General features: G+C 37.6%; 1 protein-coding gene across 3 annotated transcripts in view; it reads left to right on the top strand.

The window, feature by feature from the left end:
• The window catches only part of GPAM (glycerol-3-phosphate acyltransferase, mitochondrial), a 29,907-nt gene extending 9,172 nt beyond the window's left edge, over positions 1-20,735 (top strand). For 2 of the 3 annotated variants that reach the window (XM_036385607.2, XM_036385605.2), the window contains exons 6-22: positions 790-903; positions 2,153-2,302; positions 2,865-2,961; positions 3,987-4,123; positions 5,389-5,488; positions 6,246-6,458; positions 6,838-6,951; positions 8,889-8,974; positions 9,861-9,976; positions 10,755-10,825; positions 11,930-12,194; positions 12,694-12,836; positions 14,179-14,256; positions 15,018-15,158; positions 15,880-16,069; positions 16,179-16,237; positions 17,428-20,735. In XM_036385607.2, coding sequence (XP_036241500.1) covers positions 790-903; positions 2,153-2,302; positions 2,865-2,961; positions 3,987-4,123; positions 5,389-5,488; positions 6,246-6,458; positions 6,838-6,951; positions 8,889-8,974; positions 9,861-9,976; positions 10,755-10,825; positions 11,930-12,194; positions 12,694-12,836; positions 14,179-14,256; positions 15,018-15,158; positions 15,880-16,069; positions 16,179-16,237; positions 17,428-17,544 — 2,191 coding nt within the window. In that variant the 3' untranslated portion in view covers positions 17,545-20,735. The remainder of the gene's footprint in view (positions 1-789; positions 904-2,152; positions 2,303-2,864; positions 2,962-3,986; positions 4,124-5,388; positions 5,489-6,245; positions 6,459-6,837; positions 6,952-8,888; positions 8,975-9,860; positions 9,977-10,754; positions 10,826-11,929; positions 12,195-12,693; positions 12,837-14,178; positions 14,257-15,017; positions 15,159-15,879; positions 16,070-16,178; positions 16,238-17,427) is intronic. The other variant, XM_036385606.2, reaches the window with a different exon arrangement.
• The last annotated feature ends 1,865 nt before the right edge of the window (positions 20,736-22,600 follow it).

Below are 22,600 nucleotides of genomic sequence, written 5' to 3'. Positions count from 1 at the left end.
TGATGCTGGATATTCCAAATAACATTTTCTCAGGTGGTTTCTGCTTGTATGACTGAGAGAGTAGAGGACAGGGTTAATTAAAAAACAAGGGACTGTCTTCATAAGTTACCTTAAACACTTGAATTTGTAGTGAGATTTACTGATTATTTTGTGGTTATACTCTTGCTAAAACTTTACTAGGAGAAGTAATGGAGAAGACACATAGGACTGGGTGTTTGAGGACACTGTAAAGGAAGAAAAGCTAACTAAAAAAGTGGGTTTAGTTTTGATGGCTAACACAAGCACATTTTCAAAAGTGTTTGTGAGAGTTTACCCTGTGCTTACGTGAGCAGCTTTCCCAAGAGGACTTGGTGTTCCTTGAAGAAGTTGACAAACCTCTCAGCTGGGCATTTACTTTCCTGGGTGAAAAGGGGCACCAAATTGGAAATCAACACTATCGCTTCTTTTGGCCTCGCTGAGCTGGCGAGTTGGTTCTGGGGACAGACAAAATGTATATACTGCTTTGGTTGCTGTACTCCTGTGATTCTCTGGGTGTTTTAAGGCCAGTGTCACCCTGAGTTGAAGGGGTGCAGATGTTGGCTCAGATGTTTTGTGCTATGCATGAGTTGTTTCATCTATAACATGAAGATATTGGCACTTTACTGGAAGATACAGAAGCTTTTAGACAGCCATTTATAAATTTTACTTACTTTTGCTTCTTAATTGCATTTTTAGTTGTTTTTAATGCTATTGTTTTTGGAAGCAAAATATTTTGAGGATCACACTGAGATACCCTTCATATTTTTGTAGGTACAGAGGGTGGCTTGCGAGACGCTTTTGCTACGTCCTTTTTGTGCAAGAGAGAGATGTTCATAAGGGTATGTTTGCCAAGAATCTGACAGAAAATGTGCTGAATAGCAGCAGGTAAGATAACACAAAATAAATTATTTTAAAAATTTTTACTACATTAAAATATGCCTTAATTTAGAAACTGCAAGTCAGTTTCTAAAATCAGACTATTTAAAATGCTAGTAGATGCAGTATCTTTAGCACAGCCTTTCAGGAATGTAGCTTGCAATTTCTGTTAGAATAGTAAAAGAGAGGAGGGGGGTTTAAGGATTACAGGTCTCTAAATGAATGGTGTGTAGTGGGGGAACAGCAGACAGTACACAGAAAAATAAATTGATACATGAGAGCTCTTCAAACTTCTGTTTATCTAATTCATATGTAAGTCATTACCACTGAAGTCATACTGCAGTCATCAGAAATTGTCAGTATTTCAGATTATAGGAAAGCAGCATTTTGGAGTACTCTGAGTGTACACCTGGAGAGTACAGCAAAAAATGGAAAAAGGCTGTAGAATGGAGTACCGAGCCCTTATTTTGTGGGGCTTGTTTTCTGTTTCATATGCCTCACTTTAAATGGCATCTTGAGCCCCTGATCAGCTGTTCAGGTGTCAGTTTTCTTTGGACACAAAGAAATTCAACCACTTGCTTGCTCCTTGAGGCTACTTTTGTCAGAGGGCACACACTGCCTACATTAACATTCCTAATTCTCCTGAATTTTTAAAGCTTGAGTCACATCTGAAGATGATAGTGTTGCTTTTGAAAAGTAAAGCAGACTGTGTTGTGCTACAGTCAGGGTGTGTTAAAGCCACTTACTGTCTCTTGGGTATGTTTTAAAGGGGGAAAATAGCCTGTATAAAATTTTGTTAGACTGGGTAAAACTGAGAATTCAAGGGCAAAAATAATCTAGAAGTTCAAAATAGCAACTGCATAAATCTGTCTAATGAGGTATGTGAAATTGCTGTGGCATGAAAAAGAAAGCATTAACAAAAATGAGACTGCACCTGTTCCCCCCGAATTTTTAACTTTATTAACCATTTCAGAAAATTGGCAGTCAATATTTTAATATTAGTACCTGTGAATTGTGTATGTACTGTTTCATGTAGTCACCTTTGAGCCCATTCAGTCATCACCTGCCTCTTAAATTAGAGCTTATAAAACTGAATCAAGTTTAATGCATTTGGAGTACACAATAGTTTAGTGTGGATGCTTTTTATGTTTGCAAGTTACTCCTGTAATAATATGTAGCTCATTCCTAGCTGTTGTTGTCTGTGTTTTGGACTCTTCTGTTGTGGGGCTGTCTCATAATCTTTACTTTTTAATATTAGAGTCCAGAAGGCCATTGTAGATGAAGCTTCTGAGCCAAGTACTCCAGGCACTTTTGTTCAGACAGATCCTAAAGCTATCAACAAAGTGAAGAAAAAAGCTAGGAAAATTCTCCAGGAGATGGTAGCAAATGTGTCACCTGCTTTAATCAGGTAAGAAAAATGTCTCATCACTATTGTCAGTGAGTGGAAGAATGGACAAGCTCTTTCTGCATAATGCCAACAAAAATAGTAGTTATTCTTCATTTTTAGATGCAGCAGAAGTCCTCTGCCTTTATGAAGAATATATTTTATTATAAGATTAAATAAAACTTTTCCTTCTCTCACAAACCTAGTTTTGGTGCTAATGCTTGGATCAGTATTGGCAGCATTTGTTATTTCAGGCTCACATGGGCAAGAACAGCTATCTGCAGCATCACAGACCAAAAGATAATTTTTCCATTAGCCTATTCAATGTTATAATTTGTAGATATAAGTATCTCAGGGAGAGTCTTATTTTAGATAAAATCTTCTTCTGTGGTATCTACATTTACTACTAGGGATGATTTTGTCTCTGTCATGTTCCTAGTTCACAGCCTTCACTGAGGTTGATACAAGATTTTTGTCATAACTGCAGGAGGCTGAAATGTGGCTACTAACCATAGGCAAAACCTCGTTTAACAATTGGATTTTATAGTAATTTTTAGTTTTTTGAGTTGTGTTTGTTTTTCCTTAGGTTGACTGGCTGGGTGTTACTGAAGTTGTTTAACAGCTTCTTCTGGAATATCCAGATCCACAGAGGTCAAATTGAAATGGTCAAAGCAGCAACAGAGGTAAGGGAGGGTGGTAAAATGCAGTAAGGTGGATTTCTGAAGTAGTTTCTAATAGTATTTGCAGCACTTCTCTTTTTGTGAGAGTTCCACTAAGTCTGTATGAAATGCAATTGTAGGTAGAACTGTATTGTACCTGAAATACAATAAGAACACTGTGAAATAATGTTCATAATTCAATACATGCTCCTAGAGTTGTGTAACCTAAAATACTATGTAAACTCTGAGTTCACCTTTGATTCAGGATCAAATTTTAACTATTAGGCTGAATCATTATCTCAGATGACCTTGCATCCAACATAATTTCTGCTTTTTGAGCTGAGGCAGCCAGTAATAAATTAGTAGATCTAGTCAGGATTTTTCACTTTCACTTTGATTTGGAATAAAAACCTTTAAGAAACAACATTTCCCATTTCTTACTAGAAATCTGTTTCCAGTTTTTCAGTATTTATTGAAATTGGTCAAACAACCTCCTGAATGCTACCATTTCTTTACACTCAAATGAATTAACTTGTCTTGAAGGATTTACCTTAGCTATATTGATTAGATAAATGAAACAAATAAAAAAGTTCCTGTTCTTTTCTGGGTTTTTTTGAATATTGTGTTTGGGAAACTCACTATTCATAAATCCTTGCTAATATCTAATAGAAATACCAGTACTTTGGTGTCAGTGAGGATTTTCCACATCACTTTAATTGTTTGATTAGTGTCTCAGGGCTGTGAGTCTGAACAAACTGGGAGTATTTGTTTCCATTATATTAACAATGATTAATCTGTTAATGTAATGGATACAATTGAAAACTACAGTCCATGAAAACTAATACTAAAGACAAGTTGACTAAAATGTTCTCATTGTCTGAGCTGAAGGAAAACCAGAAGCATACAAACTCAATTATGGTAACTGGAAAATAACATCAGTTTAGATGAGATGATGCTAGCAATCTCAACAGTGGATTTAAGAAAAGGAGTAATATTCCATGTTTCTTACCAACTGACTTGTATCTTATTTCCTTCTCTCCCCACCATAGATGAATTTGCCTCTTATCTTTTTGCCTGTTCACAAATCCCACATCGACTATCTGCTGCTTACATTCATTCTTTTCTGCCATAACATCAAAGCACCCTACATAGCTGCAGGGAACAATCTCAACATCCCCATCTTCAGGTAATAACCTCTCCTTGTTTGAAATAAGACTGGGGTGGTGGGATCTGATCTACTGCACAAAATATCTTAAGTGTAAAATTATCTGAACGTTATTGGGCCGTCATGTAGAACTACTTTGGTTCCTACGACATGTTCAGAGAGGGAGCATCACAACATCCTTCTGAGAAACTCTGTTACAACCTTAGTAGGGTAAGGAGAAAGGATATTCCTTTTTTGGAGTCTCAGAGTGGTTAGATGAGTAAGGAAAGATGATATGGGAGAAAGAGTTGTGAATGGACAGCTCTTCATGCAGTTTAGTGAGCTGGCTAACGAGCAGCAACAGTACTGAGTGAATAATACTTAGTGGAAAAGTATTTCCCTTGAGCCTGTGTTTAAATTATATTTCTGGTGGCTGAAGAACCTGAGCTATTTTAGATAATGTTTTGCCACTTAGACAGAATTTGGGTGTATTTGGTATCTAAAGAACGACTGGATATTATAGGAAATGATGAGGAAAGAAGGGGAATGCCTTGTCTTCAAGGGTGTTTTACACCCTGTAGGTGCTGGTCTGTAAAAATCCCAGTGAAAAAGGCATTCATATAAATTAGCAATTGAAATGCTAGTTCTTAGTGCCAACAGAAGAAAGAAAGTTTAGCACAGATAATCTTAACATTACTTTAGGCACTGGGCACCCTGAGTTCTGCAGCATTCAGCAGACCCATGATCCACACATAGCATCCTGTCTGCAGAAAAGTATATTCCTGTTTGGTCTTTTGAGCCAACAAAGGATTTTGTTTCAAGAAAACAGCCCTATTCATCATTGCTTCTGTCAAGCAGAAGGGATATCCTCATGAGAACTTCTTGCTGCACTGTGGGATAAATGCAGGTGGTGTAATTGCTGGTACCAAGTGGGAGCTGCCTGCAGATTGCTCTGTTAAAATCAGCTGGGTGAGCTGATTCTGCAGTTGAGGGGAGTGTGCGTCACACCATGGGCATGCAGGCTGTGCAGCACAGCATGGACTGGGGCCAGCTCAGGTGAACTCTTACATGGGTCACCAGCATCTCAGTGTGCAAGAATCTCCTGGTCAGTGACCTGTCAAGGCAGTGAAGTGGAGCAAGACAGGGCAAATAAGCCAGTCCCATCATGTGCAAGTAGTGTAATACAGTTTAGTCTTTAAGAATTTCAGTTATTTGAATCCCTGTTGTGTGCAAGAAATTATTTGTTGGAGATGTAGTAGTTTCCTGCAAGCTGAAATCAATGAGTATAATCCTTCTTTGGTGTGTAGCACATTGATCCGCAAGCTGGGAGGATTTTTCATTCGTCGGAAGTTGGATCAGAACCCTGACGGTCGTAAGGATTTCCTGTACAGAGCTTTGCTCTATGTGGTGTGTATTTCTTGTCTTTCTTTCTGTAGGCAGCGTTTCACTTGGGTGGCAAGTGGGAAAAGTGAGTTCCATCACTTTGGAAATGTATTTATTGCTTTAAATTTGTCTTAAGTTTTATGCTGTAAAAGGGGATTCATTTTTGTATGAAGGTTTGAATTTATAGAATTAAGAAGACTGCATGCTCAGCTCTTTTGAGGATGAGCAGATATCCACCTTGCATAATCCTTATTAAAGAATGTGGAATTAATGCTCTCTGAGTTAACTTATGCTTGTTTCACTGATGTCTTTTGTTGTGAAGCATCTCTACACTGATTCAGTTAACACAATGGAAGTCTGTTCATGATGGGCTGATGTAATCCTTTGTGCCATTCAGTGTAGTAGCTGTATTTGCATCTTGGAAGATGGGATGTGCTGGGGAACCAGAAGGAAAGATGAATGTGAATCAACTGCATCAACCATTGCTAGAGATGCTTTTTGAATAAATGTCATTATACTGCTTGTATATTCATGCAAATTCAGTTGCACATAGGTCTGGGCTTGTGTCAGGCATAAATTACTGGGGTTTTTTCCCACAAGTACTCATGCCAAGTCATGATCTTCCATTGCTTTTAAAAGGAAATGGTTGCCAACAATATACCTGAAATATCATTATATGTTATTATATATATATATATATATATATATATATATATATATATATATATATATATGTATGCCAGTATCATTAGATACTTATTTTTTTCTCTTTTCTTTTCAGCACATAGAAGAACTGTTGAGACAGCAGCAGTTTCTAGAAATATTCTTGGAAGGCACACGGTCTCGAAGTGGAAAGACATCTGGAGCTAGAGCAGGTCTCCTGTCAGTGGTGGTGGATGCTCTCTTCTCAAATGCTACTCCTGATGTCCTAATTATACCTGTGGGAATCTCCTATGATCGCATAATTGAAGGTCACTATAACAGTGAGCAGCTGGTAAGAGCAATCAAACAACTTGCTTTGCCTAGGGGATTTTCTGCTTGTGTGCAGGAAAACGTATTACATAGTTAAAGGTTGTGCTAGTCCTCTGTTCATGGACTCAGGGTTTGAGTTGAGCCATGAGTCACAAAATGTCTCTGACAGGGAGTGCTGAGGTACAGGTGACAATCTTCTAAATGCAAATTCATGACATGACAAGTAATATGTTCAAGGGGATATCCACAGAGAAAAATAGTTCTCTAGATGTACTTGAAGTTACAAGGTGTGTCAAAAGCTTTGGGCTTGCTTTGTCTGCTGTTGCATGCATTTTAATTTTAAACATAACCTTTTAATTGCAAAGTGGAAGAAAAGCAAAACAACCACCTATGTTTTCTAGGGCAAGCCTAAGAAGAATGAAAGTCTTTGGAGTATAGCTAGAGGAGTCTTCAGAATGCTGCGGAAGAATTATGGGTGTGTCAGAGTAGATTTTGCACAACCATTTTCCTTAAGAGTAAGTTTGATATCTTAAAGTTCTTTTTGAAGGTTCGACATTTTTGGTTTTTCAATAGTGGGACACATTTATTTTGATTTTCTCATTGTGGGTTATCATCACTAGCATTATCTGCTGCAGTCCATTCTGGCAGGACAAAAGTATCTCTGTTTTTGATGAGTGTTTGAGTCTTTGGACACATCTGTATTAAGCTGAAATAGTCTCAGAGTTGATATATTAGTTTTGAAACAGTCTAAGTATTCTTACTGCTGGGGTTATTTGTTTGTTTAACAAGTGATCTGTAAAATGATCCTAATACTGTCTAGTAATTCTTTACATTTGGAGTTGAACAACATTTGGAGTTGAAGGAAGTCAGTGAAGGAAGCTGAATACTGTTTTCCAGTTAATTTAATGACATCTGCACTGGTTGAGGAAGGGCATTTATCTCGCTGGATTTTTAAAATTGCTAAGAAAATTAGTAGCTATAAAAGTGTCATGGGTAATATATCATGAAAATCTGTATATTCTTGAAAGTCATCATTCATTATTAGTTCACAACTATTACCTAGTTTCTCAGGGAGTGGGATAGTGTGGCAGTATCTGCCTTTACTCTAAATTTTCTCAGATCTCTTTGCAGAATCTGCTGGTACTAATCTCTATTTCACTAATCTGTATTCTGCCACAGTATACCTTATTTTTAGTGTGACTTTAATAAGATTAAGCACTGCAACAACAACTTACTAGAACATTATTCAAATTAATTAGGTGTTCTTCTTTCTGCCCTATTTCTCTCAGAAAAAGCAGTAGGGTTGGAGAGCTTTGGAGGGTTCAGTTACCACAGCATGAAATTATTGTGACCGGCTGCACTGCATTATAATTAGTGTAGTAGGGAAAGATACTAATTCACTTCCAAAGGAGAAGGCTTGGGCTATTCTTGGTAGGGAGTTAACAACTCTTCTTGGATCAGTGTAAGGAAAAGAGGGCTATCTGCCCTCTTAATCTAGTGAAAGCTAATCACTCTGTACCTTCCCAGCAGCCTCTGTCAGGTCTCATTTGTACCTGTGTTCCTTATTGTGCCTTAGAATGGTGATAAATGACAAAAATCCTTAAAGTGTGCCTTAGCTCATATTTGGAGAAGTGTAACTGTAGTTGTGTCACTGCAGGTTTTTCTAAAGCACACGAGCTTTGGGGGTTAATTTTGGGCATCTGCAGTTCTATGAGCACAGGCTTGGAAGCAGAAGAGTGTGTGAAAGAGGCTGTGGAACTCTTTTAAGCAGCTTTCCTGGGAAGGAGCTGTTTTCCTGACCAGCAGGTTAAGTGGCTCTTTAGTTTCCCATTCTTTACAGAAACTGAGGGAACACAGTGTCCTGAAAACAGAAGAATGTAAATTTTAACCTATAAGGAGAGGAGTTTGGCTTTTGAGAAATTTGGGATTCAGGAATTCCAAGCATGCAGTACCCTGCCTGCTTCCTGGGGGCTTTAGTTTGTGTCTTGCAACCAGAGTTTGGTACAGCAGTGTTTCCCTCTCTCCTGGTGTTTGAGGGAGGCAGGAGTAAGCAATAATTACAGTCTCCATGCTGGTTCTGAATGGGTGCTAGCTTTTGTTCTCATTCACGTTAATGAGGCAGTTCTCATTAATTTAATCGTGGAACTCATCTCAAAGGAGTTGTTCACAGCAGGGTGCTGACAGAGGTTATGTATTGTTTCATTGCAAGTTTTTCTATGAAGTACAGATTCCTTGCTGTGGGAAGTCTACTTTTTGCATAAAATAAAGTAAAAAGTGAATAAGCTGTTGAAAACTTTTAATATCTCTGACCTTATTACTGCTTTTTTAGTGTGAGCTATTTTTAATCAGTTGCATTTTTGAATAATTGCCTTTTTCCTGTAATAGCAGTATCAGTTGCATGCAAGAATAAGGTGGAAAAAGTACAAAAAATAATGAGCCTTTTTTTTAACAGGAATATGTAAACAGCCAAAGCCAAAAACCTGTGCCTGCTCCTTTTTCTTTGGAACAAGCTTTGTTACCAGCTATACTTCCATCAAGGTAGAGATTTTTTGGGGTATTGTTGAAAGGGAGGACAGGTTGGGATTCGTTTGTTTGTTTATCTTTTTTATTGTATTACATTCCAAACAGTGCTTGAATTCCCCATGGATAATCTAATTGTTTATAGAAAAGTGCAAAACTTAGGCAATTCTAACTGCAATTTATTCAATTTATTATAAGAGTTACATTCTTCCTGATGAGCTCTGTTCCAATAAATTTATAAATTTTATGGAATAATTTAGGGGGGAAAGTGCCATGCTTAGGGAAAAGTAAAGGATTTGTTTTTAAACCTCACAAATATTGCACAAGGTTTTTGGAATAATTCCAAAGCAAATAGGACCTGTGAGTGAGTACTCCTTGTTTTCAAGGAGACGACTGTCAGAACTGCAAAACTGCTTAAGGATTAGTTCTACATTTGTTACATAGATAGACATTTTAGCTGGTTTTTTTAGGAGTTACACAAACCTATGTGGTCCTGGTGGGGGCAAAGTCAGTTCTGTACCTTTAGAAAGTTGTAAGTCCATACAAAAGACCATTTCTAGTTTGTAGAGAAGCTGGACTCTGTCTTTCAGGTAAATTTGTTTTTTCTACTGTTGTCCATATTCGTTGAAGAAAAAAGAGCAATTGGTGTTACAGCAAAGTCATGAGTAGCCATAGAAAATCTTGCAATTTTTCTTCTGGTAGTCTTATCATGGATTGTTCTGCAATGCAAAGAAATAATCAGGAAAAGTTGGTAGCACTTTTTGCTGATAATATTTTCTGCCCCTACCAGACTGTAGTGGTATTTTGTGCTGTAGTTAATGTTAAGTGTACATTGAAAAAATCAGTTTATATTGTTTTGATCAGAATCCAAATGTCATCATGTTTATTTTTGTTCTGCATTCAGACCTAATGATACTGTGGATGAAGGTGCAGAAGCCTCACTGCCCAACTCCAGGGATATCACCAGTGAACCCTTCAGAAGAGAGCTGATATCCAACTTGGCTGAGCACATTCTGTTCAGTAAGTGTTGAAGAGTATCACTACCACAGAATCATAGGGTGATGAGGATAGGAAGGAACCTTAAAGATCATCTCATTTCAACCCCCCTGCCATGGCCAGTGACACCTTCCACTGGAGCTGTCAGCTGCCTGTTTGGTTTTGCTAAAACATGAATTTTCTGTGTAGTAATGTTACACTTCCTAATTGTCTCCATCCAGGTGATCATTTCATGACTTACATCATCTTGACAATTCTCCATCCTTTGTCTCCCTCCTTTCTCTTCAAAGTTTAATAAACTCCTTTTTTGATCAAGTAGAAGATTTTTATTCTGTTTGTTGGACTAGTACACTAAACTTTCTGTACTTTGAAGTGCTTGATTATCATATTGATGCACTCATTGCTTGTCTCTTCATGTAAGGAGCTATTGGAGTGTCTTAATGGCATTATTTGAGATCATACATGAGCTCATCTAGCTGCATGGACCAGTGTTGCCAGGTTTTATAGGTTATGTGATGGATGCTTCAGTCAGCAGGCATGTGGCTTGTGGTACTAGAGATACACACGAAGCAGTACTTACCTTAGTAAATATTTAAGCTTTATTTGGCCTTCTTAGTCCAAGTTACTTTGATTACTTTAATACTGTTTCTAGACACACATAATACACTTTGTATTTTATTCAGTGGGTACAGTTCTGTGCCCACATCCATGTAACTATCTTTTAAATAGTGGGTACTCTTTCATTTGTAATGGTATTTGGAATGTCTCAGATGCTCAGCAAGTTTATCTTGTTCACCTCTAGCTGCTGACAAGTCCTGTGCTGTGATGTCTACCCACATTGTTGCCTGTTTGTTGCTGTACAGACACAGGCAGGTAAGGCTTCTGTGTTGCTTAAATAGCCAAACATTGTTTTGGCCTTGTTAAATTATTAAAAAAAAAGTATGGATTTTACTATTGCATGATACTGATTAAAAAAAGAAAGAGGCATTTAAATTAAAGTGGATTTCAGGTACTCTGAGTGCTGATATTTTAGTTAACAGTGGGTGCTTGAACACAAGCCATTACTGATGGGATGATAATAAATGCTCATGTGGCAATATATCTTAGTAATTCAAAATGTTATGTTTTTATTAAACATTACATGGGTTTCATTTATTGTGTTAGGGTTGTTTTTTAGATCTCAAAACACATTCACTACTGAATGCTCTAGAAACTGTTCCATTAATTTCCAAATTGATTTTACTGTTTCTCAGTATTAAAATAATCTATCACAATGGCAGGATGATACTAATGTTTACCTGAAGTCTTGTGCATGAAAATTTGAAGAATTTTTTTTTCCTCCTACAAGTTTGTTTTGTATTTTTTCTAAAAGTCCTTCAAGTCTGAACATTTTATTGCTTGTATATTGAGAACAAATGGAAAAATATTGGTCACTTGTATAATCCTGCTTGTGGAGGAAGTGTTACCAATCTCATCAGTCCAGTCTTCCCAATTTCCTAAAACAGTGGAATCAAATAAGCATTTTACAATGTGATCTGACTCCATCTTGAGAGAAAACGAGAAAAGGAGTTGCCTGAGGAAAGTCTTTTCCTCATGTTCCACACCAGTTGTTCCATTCTGTTAAGTGCAATATTCCCAGCTAATTGATCATTCACTTTATAGCATAGGTAATGGAAACATGATACTTCTGACGTGGTCTTGAGGTATCTTGAGGTATTCATGTCTCTGCAGGCTGTGAATTAAACCAAGAAGCAAAGAAAAACCTTGCATTCCCAACTAGTTCCATGGCTGTGTAATTCAAAACATGTGGAACTACTTCATCAAAACCTCAGTGAAAATCAGTTTTTCTGATATGACTGTTGTGCTTTGGATTATTGGTTAGTGTATTGTGTTTCATATATACCTGATTATGTGGTTTACTGATAGATTCCTGTGCAGAAAAATTGTTTAACTCTGTTGATTCTGTGTTTATTGTAGGGAACTGATCTTTCCAGACTGGTAGAAGATTTCTTCTCTATGAAGGAGGAGGTCCTAGCCCGTGACTTTGACTTGGGATTTTCAGGGAACTCAGATGATGTTGTCATGCATGCCATCCACTTGTTGGGGAACTGTGTAAATATCACAAACACGAGCAGAAACAATGAGTTCTTCGTCACTCCCAGCATCACAATACCTGCTGTCTTTGAGCTCAACTTCTACAGCAATGGAATACTTCATGTATTCATTAAAGAGGCTGTTATTGGTATGTTTTGGGGTTTATCAGGGAAAGACTTCTGTGTAACCCTTGAAGTCAGAGTATCTGCACAGAAATCCCCATCAGTTTCTCGTGTTATTTCCTTTAATACAAATTTTCACTTCCTGTTTCAACTCACGTTTACCTTAACAATTTTAAAGCAAACTTGTATTTTGTTTGAGGAACGTTCCCATTCTTTTTTCCCCTCATCCTTTATCTTTCTTGGAAGTATTTTTGTATTGGTCACTGCCATAGGCAAGGCACTATCAGAGTTCTGAGCCAACATGGCAAAAGCTGTGTTTTGGTGAGCAGTATTTTAATGAGATTTTGTTTTGATCTGACATTACTGAACAAAACATAGTGGTTAAGTCTGTCTTTATTCCTGAATGGCATGTGTAATATTTGACTGCTTTTAGCCCCAGAAGTGAATGAAACAGAAGTTTGATGTTTCCTTTGCCATAAAGCTCTTTGGAAAATTAAACTTTGCCTGTGTTTGTTTCTGCTCCAGCCTGCAGTCTTCATGCGATTCAGAGCAGGAGGTACAGAAATGGTACCAGTGGTGCTTCTCCCAGTTTAATCAGTCAAGAGCACCTGGTCAGAAAAGCTGCCAGCTTGTGCTACTTGCTTTCCAATGAATTCTCTGTGTCTTTGGTAAGTAATTGCATTAATTGTCCAGTTTCTGTTCTGCTTGCTACTTTAAAATTACAGGGTGCTTTCTACAAGTGTCACAGCTCTGGTCTGTTCACTGTCAGTGCAGTGTGATGGTGATGGGTATCAGTGGCTGTCACACTCTGAGTGCCACCTGCTGCTCCTGCCAGTGCTGAAGTGGGTGATGCTGGGCTGGGCCTGGGACATTTCTGCTGTGCTTTAGGCCTTTCCTGAGCAAGGCAGCATTAAGAAGCCCACCTCGAGTTGTGGGAAGCTGAGAGAGCAGCTTCTCTAACATATTCTGTATCATTCCTGTCATTAGCTCATCACAGCTGTATTTGCTTTCTGCCCAAAATATTAATTTATTTATTTTCTTACCTAAAGAAACGAAAGTCTTTGTGAGTACCCAGCTCCTGTGAGTTTGCACAGGTGACTGAAATTGTGTTGGGAAGTAAGGCTCCATATTCTAAAGATATCCCTTATTTGCATAGGAGTGCAGTTCTCATGTTGTGCCACACCTGGTACTTAGTGGAAATTTTAAACATGGCCTGACTTCAGTTTTTGTTGTTACAAAACACTGATGAGAGTTGATATTATCTCACTTTTCAGACACTGCATACTTCCAATTTTAAGTGCTAGATGTTATTTTCTCTTATGTGTAGAAGTTGCTTAAAATTCTAGAGATTCTTCAATTAGCTCTTACATTTGTACTCATATTTGACTTGTGCACTTTTTACAGAAGCATAAGCCAAATTTAGTATTTTTGTCTGGGTAGTAATGTTAGCTCATATACTGGAGTTCTTTAGTAATATTATCCTTCTGCTTTCAGAGTTAATAATTGATTATTATTTTTTTAACTAAGAAAATATTTCCTAAATTATTATGAATAATGTAAAAGAAGTTGGATTTTTTTTATTCCATTTCAAAACACGTAAGAGAATTTCTTGGAAGTGTCGTTTCCTTTAAATTCCAAATAGATCACTGTTATGAGTTTCAATAATTTTAATTTTATGATGATTTTATTCCAGAACTGTTAACAAACTAAAATTTGGTTAGAGGCTATTAAAAAGGGAGAATATTTAATGTGTCTTTCTACCAGTGGTAATGCATTTTGGAAAAATCTTGGACATGTTTTAAATATCCTATTTCACTACAATTTTTTTTAATGCCTGCCAGGATAAACACAAGAGTGGTGCAGTGGGATTATGCTGATAAAAGTTTAACAGATTGCATAAAAGAAATAATTCTGCTATATCTAAAATATTCATACTGAACAGGGAATGATGTTGCTGTAATGGGTGTAATGAATGTGCCTTTTTCACTGCATTCCTTTTATGTTGTGCAGCCTTGCCAGGTGATCTATCAAGTTTGCCACGAGTCTGTGGAAAGGCTGATCCAGTATGGCATTCTCCTGGTGGCTGAGGTAAAGTGGCAGAGATGTTGTAGGATGGTGTGCTGTACTATGGGTGGTTTATGCTCCTTAGTTGTGAGACTTGTTCTAAGTATATGTTGTTACTGAAAGCTAAGTGCCCAAGACTGAGGCTGCTTCACTCCTCTGTTCCTAAGTGTCAGACAGTTGGGTACAGTCAGCCTGTGATGCTTCATGGCTCTGTGTGTAATTTCATTTTACCAGTAAGGCTACTAAGGAAGACACCTATTTTTGTACTGTCTTGAAACTTGGGATTTATTTTATTATTGGAGCCCTTTCAAATGTAGCATAGCTACATGGATTTTTTTACTTTCCACTCTACAGGAGTCAGGAGTCCAGACCTTTTGTCATTCTTTAATTCCTTTGCATTGATCTCAGAATTACTGTAAAACTCCTCAGCTTGCAGTTTCAGGGTTGTAGGGGAGTCTCTGTATGGTGCAGTTTGCCAGAGGTGCACAGTGCAAAGAAAACCTTAGGAGTGGAGGCAGCTGATTCAGCGTGTCTTTGCTTCATAAACTTTTTGTGCACAGTAAACAAACCTTGACACCCAGGAGGAAGCAAGAAAAAAACCCAGTCTTTTTCACCAAGTGTCTCTTCTCTCTCCTTTTCTCAATGCTGCCTATAATTGAGTCTCACCTGCATCCATTAAATGGTGGTTAATAAATGCATTAAGTCAGATGAGATTATAAAAGAAACCTATTGCTTGCCTGGATTTGGAGTTTTACCTATTTACCACCTTGTTTTTGAAATTTAAGCAGGATGATCAGGAGGATGTTAGCCCCAGTCTTACAGAACAGCAGTGGAATAAAAAACTCCCTGAGCCATTATCTTGGAGAAGTGATGAGGAAGATGAAGACAGTGATTTTGGAGAGGAGCAGAGAGATTGCTACCTGAAGGTAATATTTTCCTTGTAATGTTGAACACTCTTGTGAGAGTTATAAATTACTTTGGTTATTCAGGACAGGTACTGATAACTTTTTTTGGTGGGTGGCTTTTTGTTGGTTTGCAATGTTAGTATTTTTGTACAGTCCATTTGTCTCCTTCACATGAGGAAAATAGCTAAAGAAACATAAACAGTCTTTACAGGGAGGTGGAGGAGCAAAGGGTTAGAGTCCTGAAAACTGAAAAAGACTCAAGTACCTTGGGTTTATTCCTTACATGCAGCCTAAAAGAGGCACATCCAGCTGGTATTTATATTCAGCCTGTGTTTCACTTCATAGATTGCTTATGTTGATTTTAGATATATTACTAGTTTTCTCAGAGCTGACACAAACACTTTAGGATATCTTGTTAACACATGGAAACTTCTGTCTGTCTCTGTGAATGTAGGGCAGCCCTTCTGCTGGCTGCAGAACAGCATGATATCTTTAATTTTATCTTGGGAAAATAGTAATACTCTGGAGGAGGAAAAAATAGCCTTGGTCTGTAATGTTCAGTGCTTGTTTTGTCCCTCGTGATAAGCCTCTTTTTTCTGCTATGCTCCCATTTTGTGCTGTGCTCCCACACTTGTTTTTGTACAGGTTTTTGTGCTTTTGGTGTTTCAACATGTTATGCCTTGCAGGTCATTTCTGGTTTCCACTGGTCTGTGTCACTGAACCTTTTGTTGCCTTTCCTTAGGTGAGCCAGTCTCAGGAGCACCAGCAGTACATCACTTTCCTGCAGAGGTTACTGGGACCATTACTGGAGGCATACAGCTCTGCTGTCATCTTTGTGCACAATTTTAGTGGTCCTGTTTTAGAGTCTGAATATATTCAGAAGCTACACAGGCACTTAATAAGCAGGACAGAGAGGAATGTTGCTGTGTATGGTATGTTAAACTGGTTTTCGAACTGGCTTTGATGCATTCTGTTCTTTCTACCACAAGGTAGCCCAAATTGAATTTCAGTTTGTTTATCTCTGGGTTTTCTCTCTTGCAGCTGAGAGTGCTACCTACAGTCATGTGAAAAATGCAGTGAAAGTCTTCAAGGAAATTGGAGTAAGTGTTTGCTGCTCAGAGCTGGGGACTGTTAAGTTTCATTTCAATAATGAGCACAATTTGGACATTTCATGGAATCTGTTTAGTGTAATTTTAAAATCAGTGATTATATCTGTGGAAATGTATTTGGGTTTGGAGCATTTTGGTTTCCTTTAGGCTGAGGGCTGTAACAGAGACCACAAGCTGCAGAGCAGGGCATTTCTTGCCTCTGGGAAGGCAAGAATCCTCTGTCTGGATGGATAGGTGACTAGACATTTTTATTCACAGCAAATGAAGTTCCTCTGTTCTACTGTGTCCCTATTGAACAATATTGAAAGGCTGAGAGCATGTTCTGTGCTCAGTAACAGCTAAATTTAATTTTGAAGTCTACTTAAATCTTTAAAAAAGCATTAGTTATTGAGTTTTGGCTTAGCAGTGATTGATGCTTCAGAAGAACCATCCTTATACACCTTCAGTGTTCACCAGGAGGACACAGGTCTTCTTTAAGATAAATATTTAGTTTTGTACTTTACCACTAGTATTTCAAATCATCACCCATGTAGATTTTGCAAGTGAAATGTTTTTCTTTCATCAGACTGGCATTTATGTGGCATTCAGATTCCTGAATGCCACATAAGATACAGCATTATAATTTGGAAACTATTGACATGTAGGCAAAATGTTGCTGGGTATGGGTTTTGAAGTTTTTGCCTTTAAATTCCAATGTATTGAATAATCCAACAATAGCTGGCCAAGTAAAACTATCTTTCTGTAGACTGAATAGCTGTGAGGAAAGCACATACTGAATCCATCATTTTCCAGCAGCAGGATAAACCAGAATGAAAAGTGGAATTAGATAATGTTTGTTGAGCACCTTTTATAGCATAGCATCTGAATTGTTTTTACAGTGCTTCCACTTTCAATCAGATGCCTTTGATTGGTTCTTTTTTCCCTCACTGTTAAGATTTGGCTGTTTATCACGCACTGTACTTATTTCTCAATTTCTTTTCTTCCATAACCCCTGAAGGGCTTCAACCTTGAGTGAATTCTAATAATACCTCAAGGCATTGCCATCTAAGCCTTCAAGAAATGAAAAGAAAGAAGTCTTGTAAATGAGGGAAATCTTAGTATAGGCCATAACATTTTAATCTCAGAAGAAGGAAGATTCCTTTAACATGGTGATGCTTACATGTGTTCATGCTGTGCTTCAGGTTTTCAAGCAGACTCAGCAGAGGAAAGACACCATTTTGGAACTTGGCACTACGTTCCTACCTCAGAGCAACAGGCAGAAACTGCTGGAATTTGTCATGAGCTTCATGGTGTTATAGACCGCACACAGCACCTTTGTCCAGGGACACGAGGACAGGTTTTGAGACTGTGGCAAAGCCTGGGGACATTTGCTAATCCTTCAAACTGTAAGGTGCCACTGTCTGGGTAAGGCCTTCTCTGACTTGAACTACTGGAAGACAAGTGCCTTCTTACGTGTGCATTTATGGGTTTCTTACAGTCCCAGTCATGTTGTAATACAGCGATACTCAGATGACACTTTCGATACAAGCAATTTAACTTGTTGCAAAAAATGAGATAAATTATTAGACTTAGATGTAAAAAAAAAAAATTATCAGTGTTACATTTTAAATAAACTTTTAAAGACTGTAACAGATGCACAAATACACATATTGGTGTTCTGTAGCTAACCCTGAGATCTTGAGTTTAGTGGCAACACAGCTTATGGCTTAACCAAGTAACTTTCATTCCAATTCAGTTTTATTGTTTTAATAAATGGCTCAAAAATTTTGCTTAGGCAAGCTATATACTTCATGGATAAAGCCATAGTTTTTCATAAGTGTTAACATAAATGCCAACATTCTAATGAAAATTAGAGGTACAGACATCTGAGAATAATGATCATGTAGCAGTTGATTGTGAGAAATGTCAGCAGGCACACCTTGCACTATTAAAACTGTGTAGTGCAGTGGTAAATTGCACTAATCACTGCTGTCAGGAAGAATGTGAGTAGTGTTCTTGCTTTTATTATGGCATCTGTCATTCAGCCAGATAAGTCAGGAGACAGTTGCCTGAATGTGAATATCTTGTAAAATCTTAGATTATTATTTAATTGAAAAAAAACCTAATAAGTTCAGGGTTTATTTTTTGTTTTGTTTTGTTTTGGATTTTTTAATTAATAGGATGTCAGATTTTTTTAATTGGAGTAAAGTCTTGATTTGGTGAAATAAGTTTTAATTTTGACCCTAAAAATTTCAGCAATAATTTTGTCATTTCTTTGGAAACAAGTGTTCATATTATATTCTGTTGTTGAGCAGACCTAAATTGATATGAAGTAGTACCTCTAGAAACACAGAAATATAAACAATGTACTTTAGACTGTGATCTAACTGACTTAAAAATGAAATTATTTCACAGGCAAAACTGAATGATTAATAAATTCTGTCCTATGAAACAGGACTCTGGTGTTGCAATTTGATGCATTTTCATGGAGGAATTGCACTGTAGATTTCATCTTCTCTTCATGGGAGGGCAGATTAGATTGCAACCTGTAGTCCTGTATTTTAGTACCGCTGATTTGGCTGAAGCAATAACTTGGTGGTATGTGAAGATGGTTTGCTTGTGAAATGTGTTTTCCCTCCTTTATGCCTTCTAGATGAGGGAAATTAAACATTTCCTTTGCTGCATTGCTTTGCTTGATTCTCACATCCTGACCTTGTGAGCAGAAAATCCCCCAAACTTCATCATGTAATCTCTGTTGCTTAACATAAACATGGAAAATCATACTTGAATCCCAGCACTTGCACTGTTATGCCAGCACAAAACTGATGCACACAATTAGAGTTGTGGCCAAGGAGCTTGCATTTGTACTGCACATTTGTCAACAAGAATATTTCTGTAAATTTTTTTATTAAATGCTATTAATATTTGAAAGCTGCAGTTTATAGTTTATTAGCATTATACTGTTAGCACTGTGAGATGCATGTGTTTTGTCACTAAACCAGGTGCTCTACAACACTTAAAGAATTTCTGAACCAAAGCTACATTAATATGGATAAACACTGACCCTTGAGTCGCTTGTGTTCTTATGTCCTTCTGCTGTCTCAGCAGGACTGACTACATCACTCATAATTTGTTTTGTGAAGGCTACCAGCTGTTTAGAAAACAGTTTCATCTCATACTCACTGATGTGCACTGTTCATCCACCTGATGAATTCTCCATACAATGTTTGTTGCTGATGGCTTCCATTTAATATCAAAAAAAGTCTAGGTGCTTCTGAATAACGAGCTCTCATAGTTTACTGCACTTCAGCAGATCTGGGGTGTACTAACAGCAATGTTTGTACATAAATTTTTTTTTAAAAATGAAGCAATATGAAGCAAACAAAACTTGAGTCATTTTATTAAGAATGTTTTGCCAACAGAGGTATTGGTTACCATAAAACCCAGGAGTACTGTGGTCACTGGAGTGTTCTGGCTAGGTGTTGCAACTACAATAATTTATAGCTTAAATTAAAAAAAATTAAATAAATCTGGTTAACATAAATCAATGAGTTGGTAATAATGCATGTGAATACACTTTAATGGATACTTATATATGCAGGGGGAGGGCCACCTCTAAAACTGTTTTGGTTTTGTATGAAAAAAAAAAACAAACCTGCATGTGATAGATTGGTACTATGAATCATATGCCACTGGAAGCCCTTGCATTCTGCAGCAAGTGTGTATGATGTATACATGTATATATGCTAGTATGTATGTTCTGAAACACAACATCTATGCTTTTCCCTAAAATTAAAGCACAGAATGTAAAATTATCAGGCTGTAACAGTCAAAGAGACTGTACCAACACTTGCACTGTATTTACACCTTCAGTGTCTTCTGATTTTATTAACTTTTCATGTTTGCTTTGCTGTTAAAATTCCAGGTCAAGTTGATTCAGTAAAGTTAACCAGTAAAAGAGAAAAGACTGGCCCTGAATTACCATAACTGTATTTTAAGACTTTATAAAGACTTACATGATCTCGTAATTCTTATGAGCATAATACTCAGGTGTGCAAACCTTTTTGGGCCAGTGTCTTTTCATGCTATGAGAAATTTAACCTCTCCACGCCCATCCTGTAGATGTCCCATTTTTAGAGAGATGGAAATGTGGGATGGCACTCCCCGTGTTCCATGAGTTCACTGCCTGTAGCCTGGGCAGGGCATTGGCTCTGTGCTCTGGGCAGCACAGGGCTGCACTCACCACCTCTGATCAGGAAGCATAGACACACACTTGCATTCAGCTGCCTGCCTGCTCCTCAGAGAAGTGCCCCAAGCACCACGTGGAAGAAGGTTGAGCTGGGAGGTGATGTAAGATACTGTTGTTTTTGTGTTTCTGTGCTGAGAGCCGGGAACTGCTGACTGGAGAATGTTACTGTGTTTTACCTGTTATGTGTAATGCGTGTTTGTTGTAGAAGCACAGAGGTGTACTGGAGTCATTTTAATAAATTAAAACTGTTTGCTAATGTGACATTTAACAAGCTCTTCTAGTGTTCTTTTGATTTATTTTTTTTGTTGTTGTGGGTTTTTTAAAATAACTCACTGAGATAATTCATTCAACAACTTTATTACACTGCAGGTAGTTTCTGAAATTAAACCATTAAAATCCCTCATTGTAGATGTATCTCTACCAGTGTATGAGCTGGTGCAGAGACACTTAAAAAGCAGGTTGAAGTGACATCCCAACTCCTGAGCCACTGTTTTGTTGCAAAGTGGAGGTGCCATTTTGCCTCTCTGTTCCCCCATCCCCACAAGGTTATTGCACATGGAGTTCTTTTGCAGTTCCTTTCTCCCCATGGGGGTGTTTGTGTGTCATTCAGCAGCCTGGGATGGCTCTGATGCTGCAGACTTCCCTTCTTATGGTGATTTCAAGCTGACCTGGAGTGTAATAAACACCTGTCAGCAATTGTGACAGCATCTGGCAAATGTGAATTAATTGGAATGGGGCTTTAATAGAATAAAACCTGCATAGATGATCATTACCTAAATTGAGAGGGAGGGATGCTGCTTCACTCTTCATGAAAAAAAAGTTCTAATCAGCTGATTCTGTAAGAGGCCTCTAGCAATGTTCACATGCAAGCTAGGCTCAATTAATTGACAACTCTAGGCTGAAGCAGGAAACTTAGAATTCAATTATTGTCAGTATCTTGAATTAAACCCAATTCTTGTTAGTGATGACCTTATATGTTATTTCTGTAAATGTCTTCCTATTTCTCAGTCTTTTGAAATCCCAAATGTCAGATAAAACACTTATCTCTAGTTTTTGTTTAATTCAGTTTTTATATAATAAAAGCTTGTCAGGCTTATTTAGAAGGATCATTGCTTTCAGCTCTCTGCTTTGTTTCTTATGGTACATCATGTTTTGAGTAGCCCTGTGTTTTGAAGGTAAGATCCACATTGATCTGAGCTGCTGCTTGAAAGATTTTCTTTTCAGTTTTTATTTATAGATGTTCCTTGTGTTTTGCACTGCTGGGCAAGAATTATTGTCCTTATTTATTCTCCTGTAAGTCAGCCAACCTGTTAATGTAATTATCCAGAAGGTATTAGCATAGTTGATGCTATCTTTAGAATAAGGGACTTTCTGTCTTTTCTAAAGAAACATGTAGAAAATGTTCATCACTGTGTGTTGTGCCAGAGTTCAAGCCTGAGAGACCATAAACCCCAAAAGATTTTCAGCTTTCATCTGTCATAAAGCATTGGCAGTAAGAGAAACAAAAGCTATTTAATTAATTGCCAAGTAACTATGAGTTATATAAATCTATGTAGGCATGTAATTATGCAGTGCAAAATTACAGTAAAAGACACATAGCATAATTGCTGTGAGTAATTTGCATGAAAAGGTTGTTCTCCAGCACAGTAATTATGTTGGTTGTTAAGCTGATAGTATTTGCAATGCCTTGGTCTCAAATGTTTTCCAGAGTGACAGTCCCAGAGATGTGAGGATACCCAGATACGGAGATCAGATGATGTAAATTAGGCTCAAATATTCACTGAACCCATGCATGGTCTTAGACACATCACTCTGATGCTGTTTTCTCTTTTCATTAGGAAGTAATTTGAGGTACACGTATGAAGTAGATTTTTTTCCTCTCCTTGAAGCACAAGTCACAGCCAGAATGAAAGAATTTTGGAGTTGAAGGATTACTATTAGGAGTGGACACGATTTTAGATCTGTTCTTGTCTGTTCAGTATCTTCATTAATGACCTTGGGAATGGAAGAGAATTTGCTCTTTACATTTGTAGGCAGTAAGATCTGGGAGAGCCAGGTAGTCCAGTGGAGAACATCATGATCCCAGGGGTAATGATATGTTTTAAGAAAAGATCTGAAGGCAAAAA

This window comes from Molothrus ater, chromosome 8, assembly GCF_012460135.2.
Source record: "Molothrus ater isolate BHLD 08-10-18 breed brown headed cowbird chromosome 8, BPBGC_Mater_1.1, whole genome shotgun sequence".
Classification (NCBI taxonomy): Eukaryota; Metazoa; Chordata; class Aves; order Passeriformes; family Icteridae; genus Molothrus; species Molothrus ater.
Note: the sequence above shows the minus strand (reverse complement) of the source record. Positions and strands in the feature narration are given on the sequence as shown.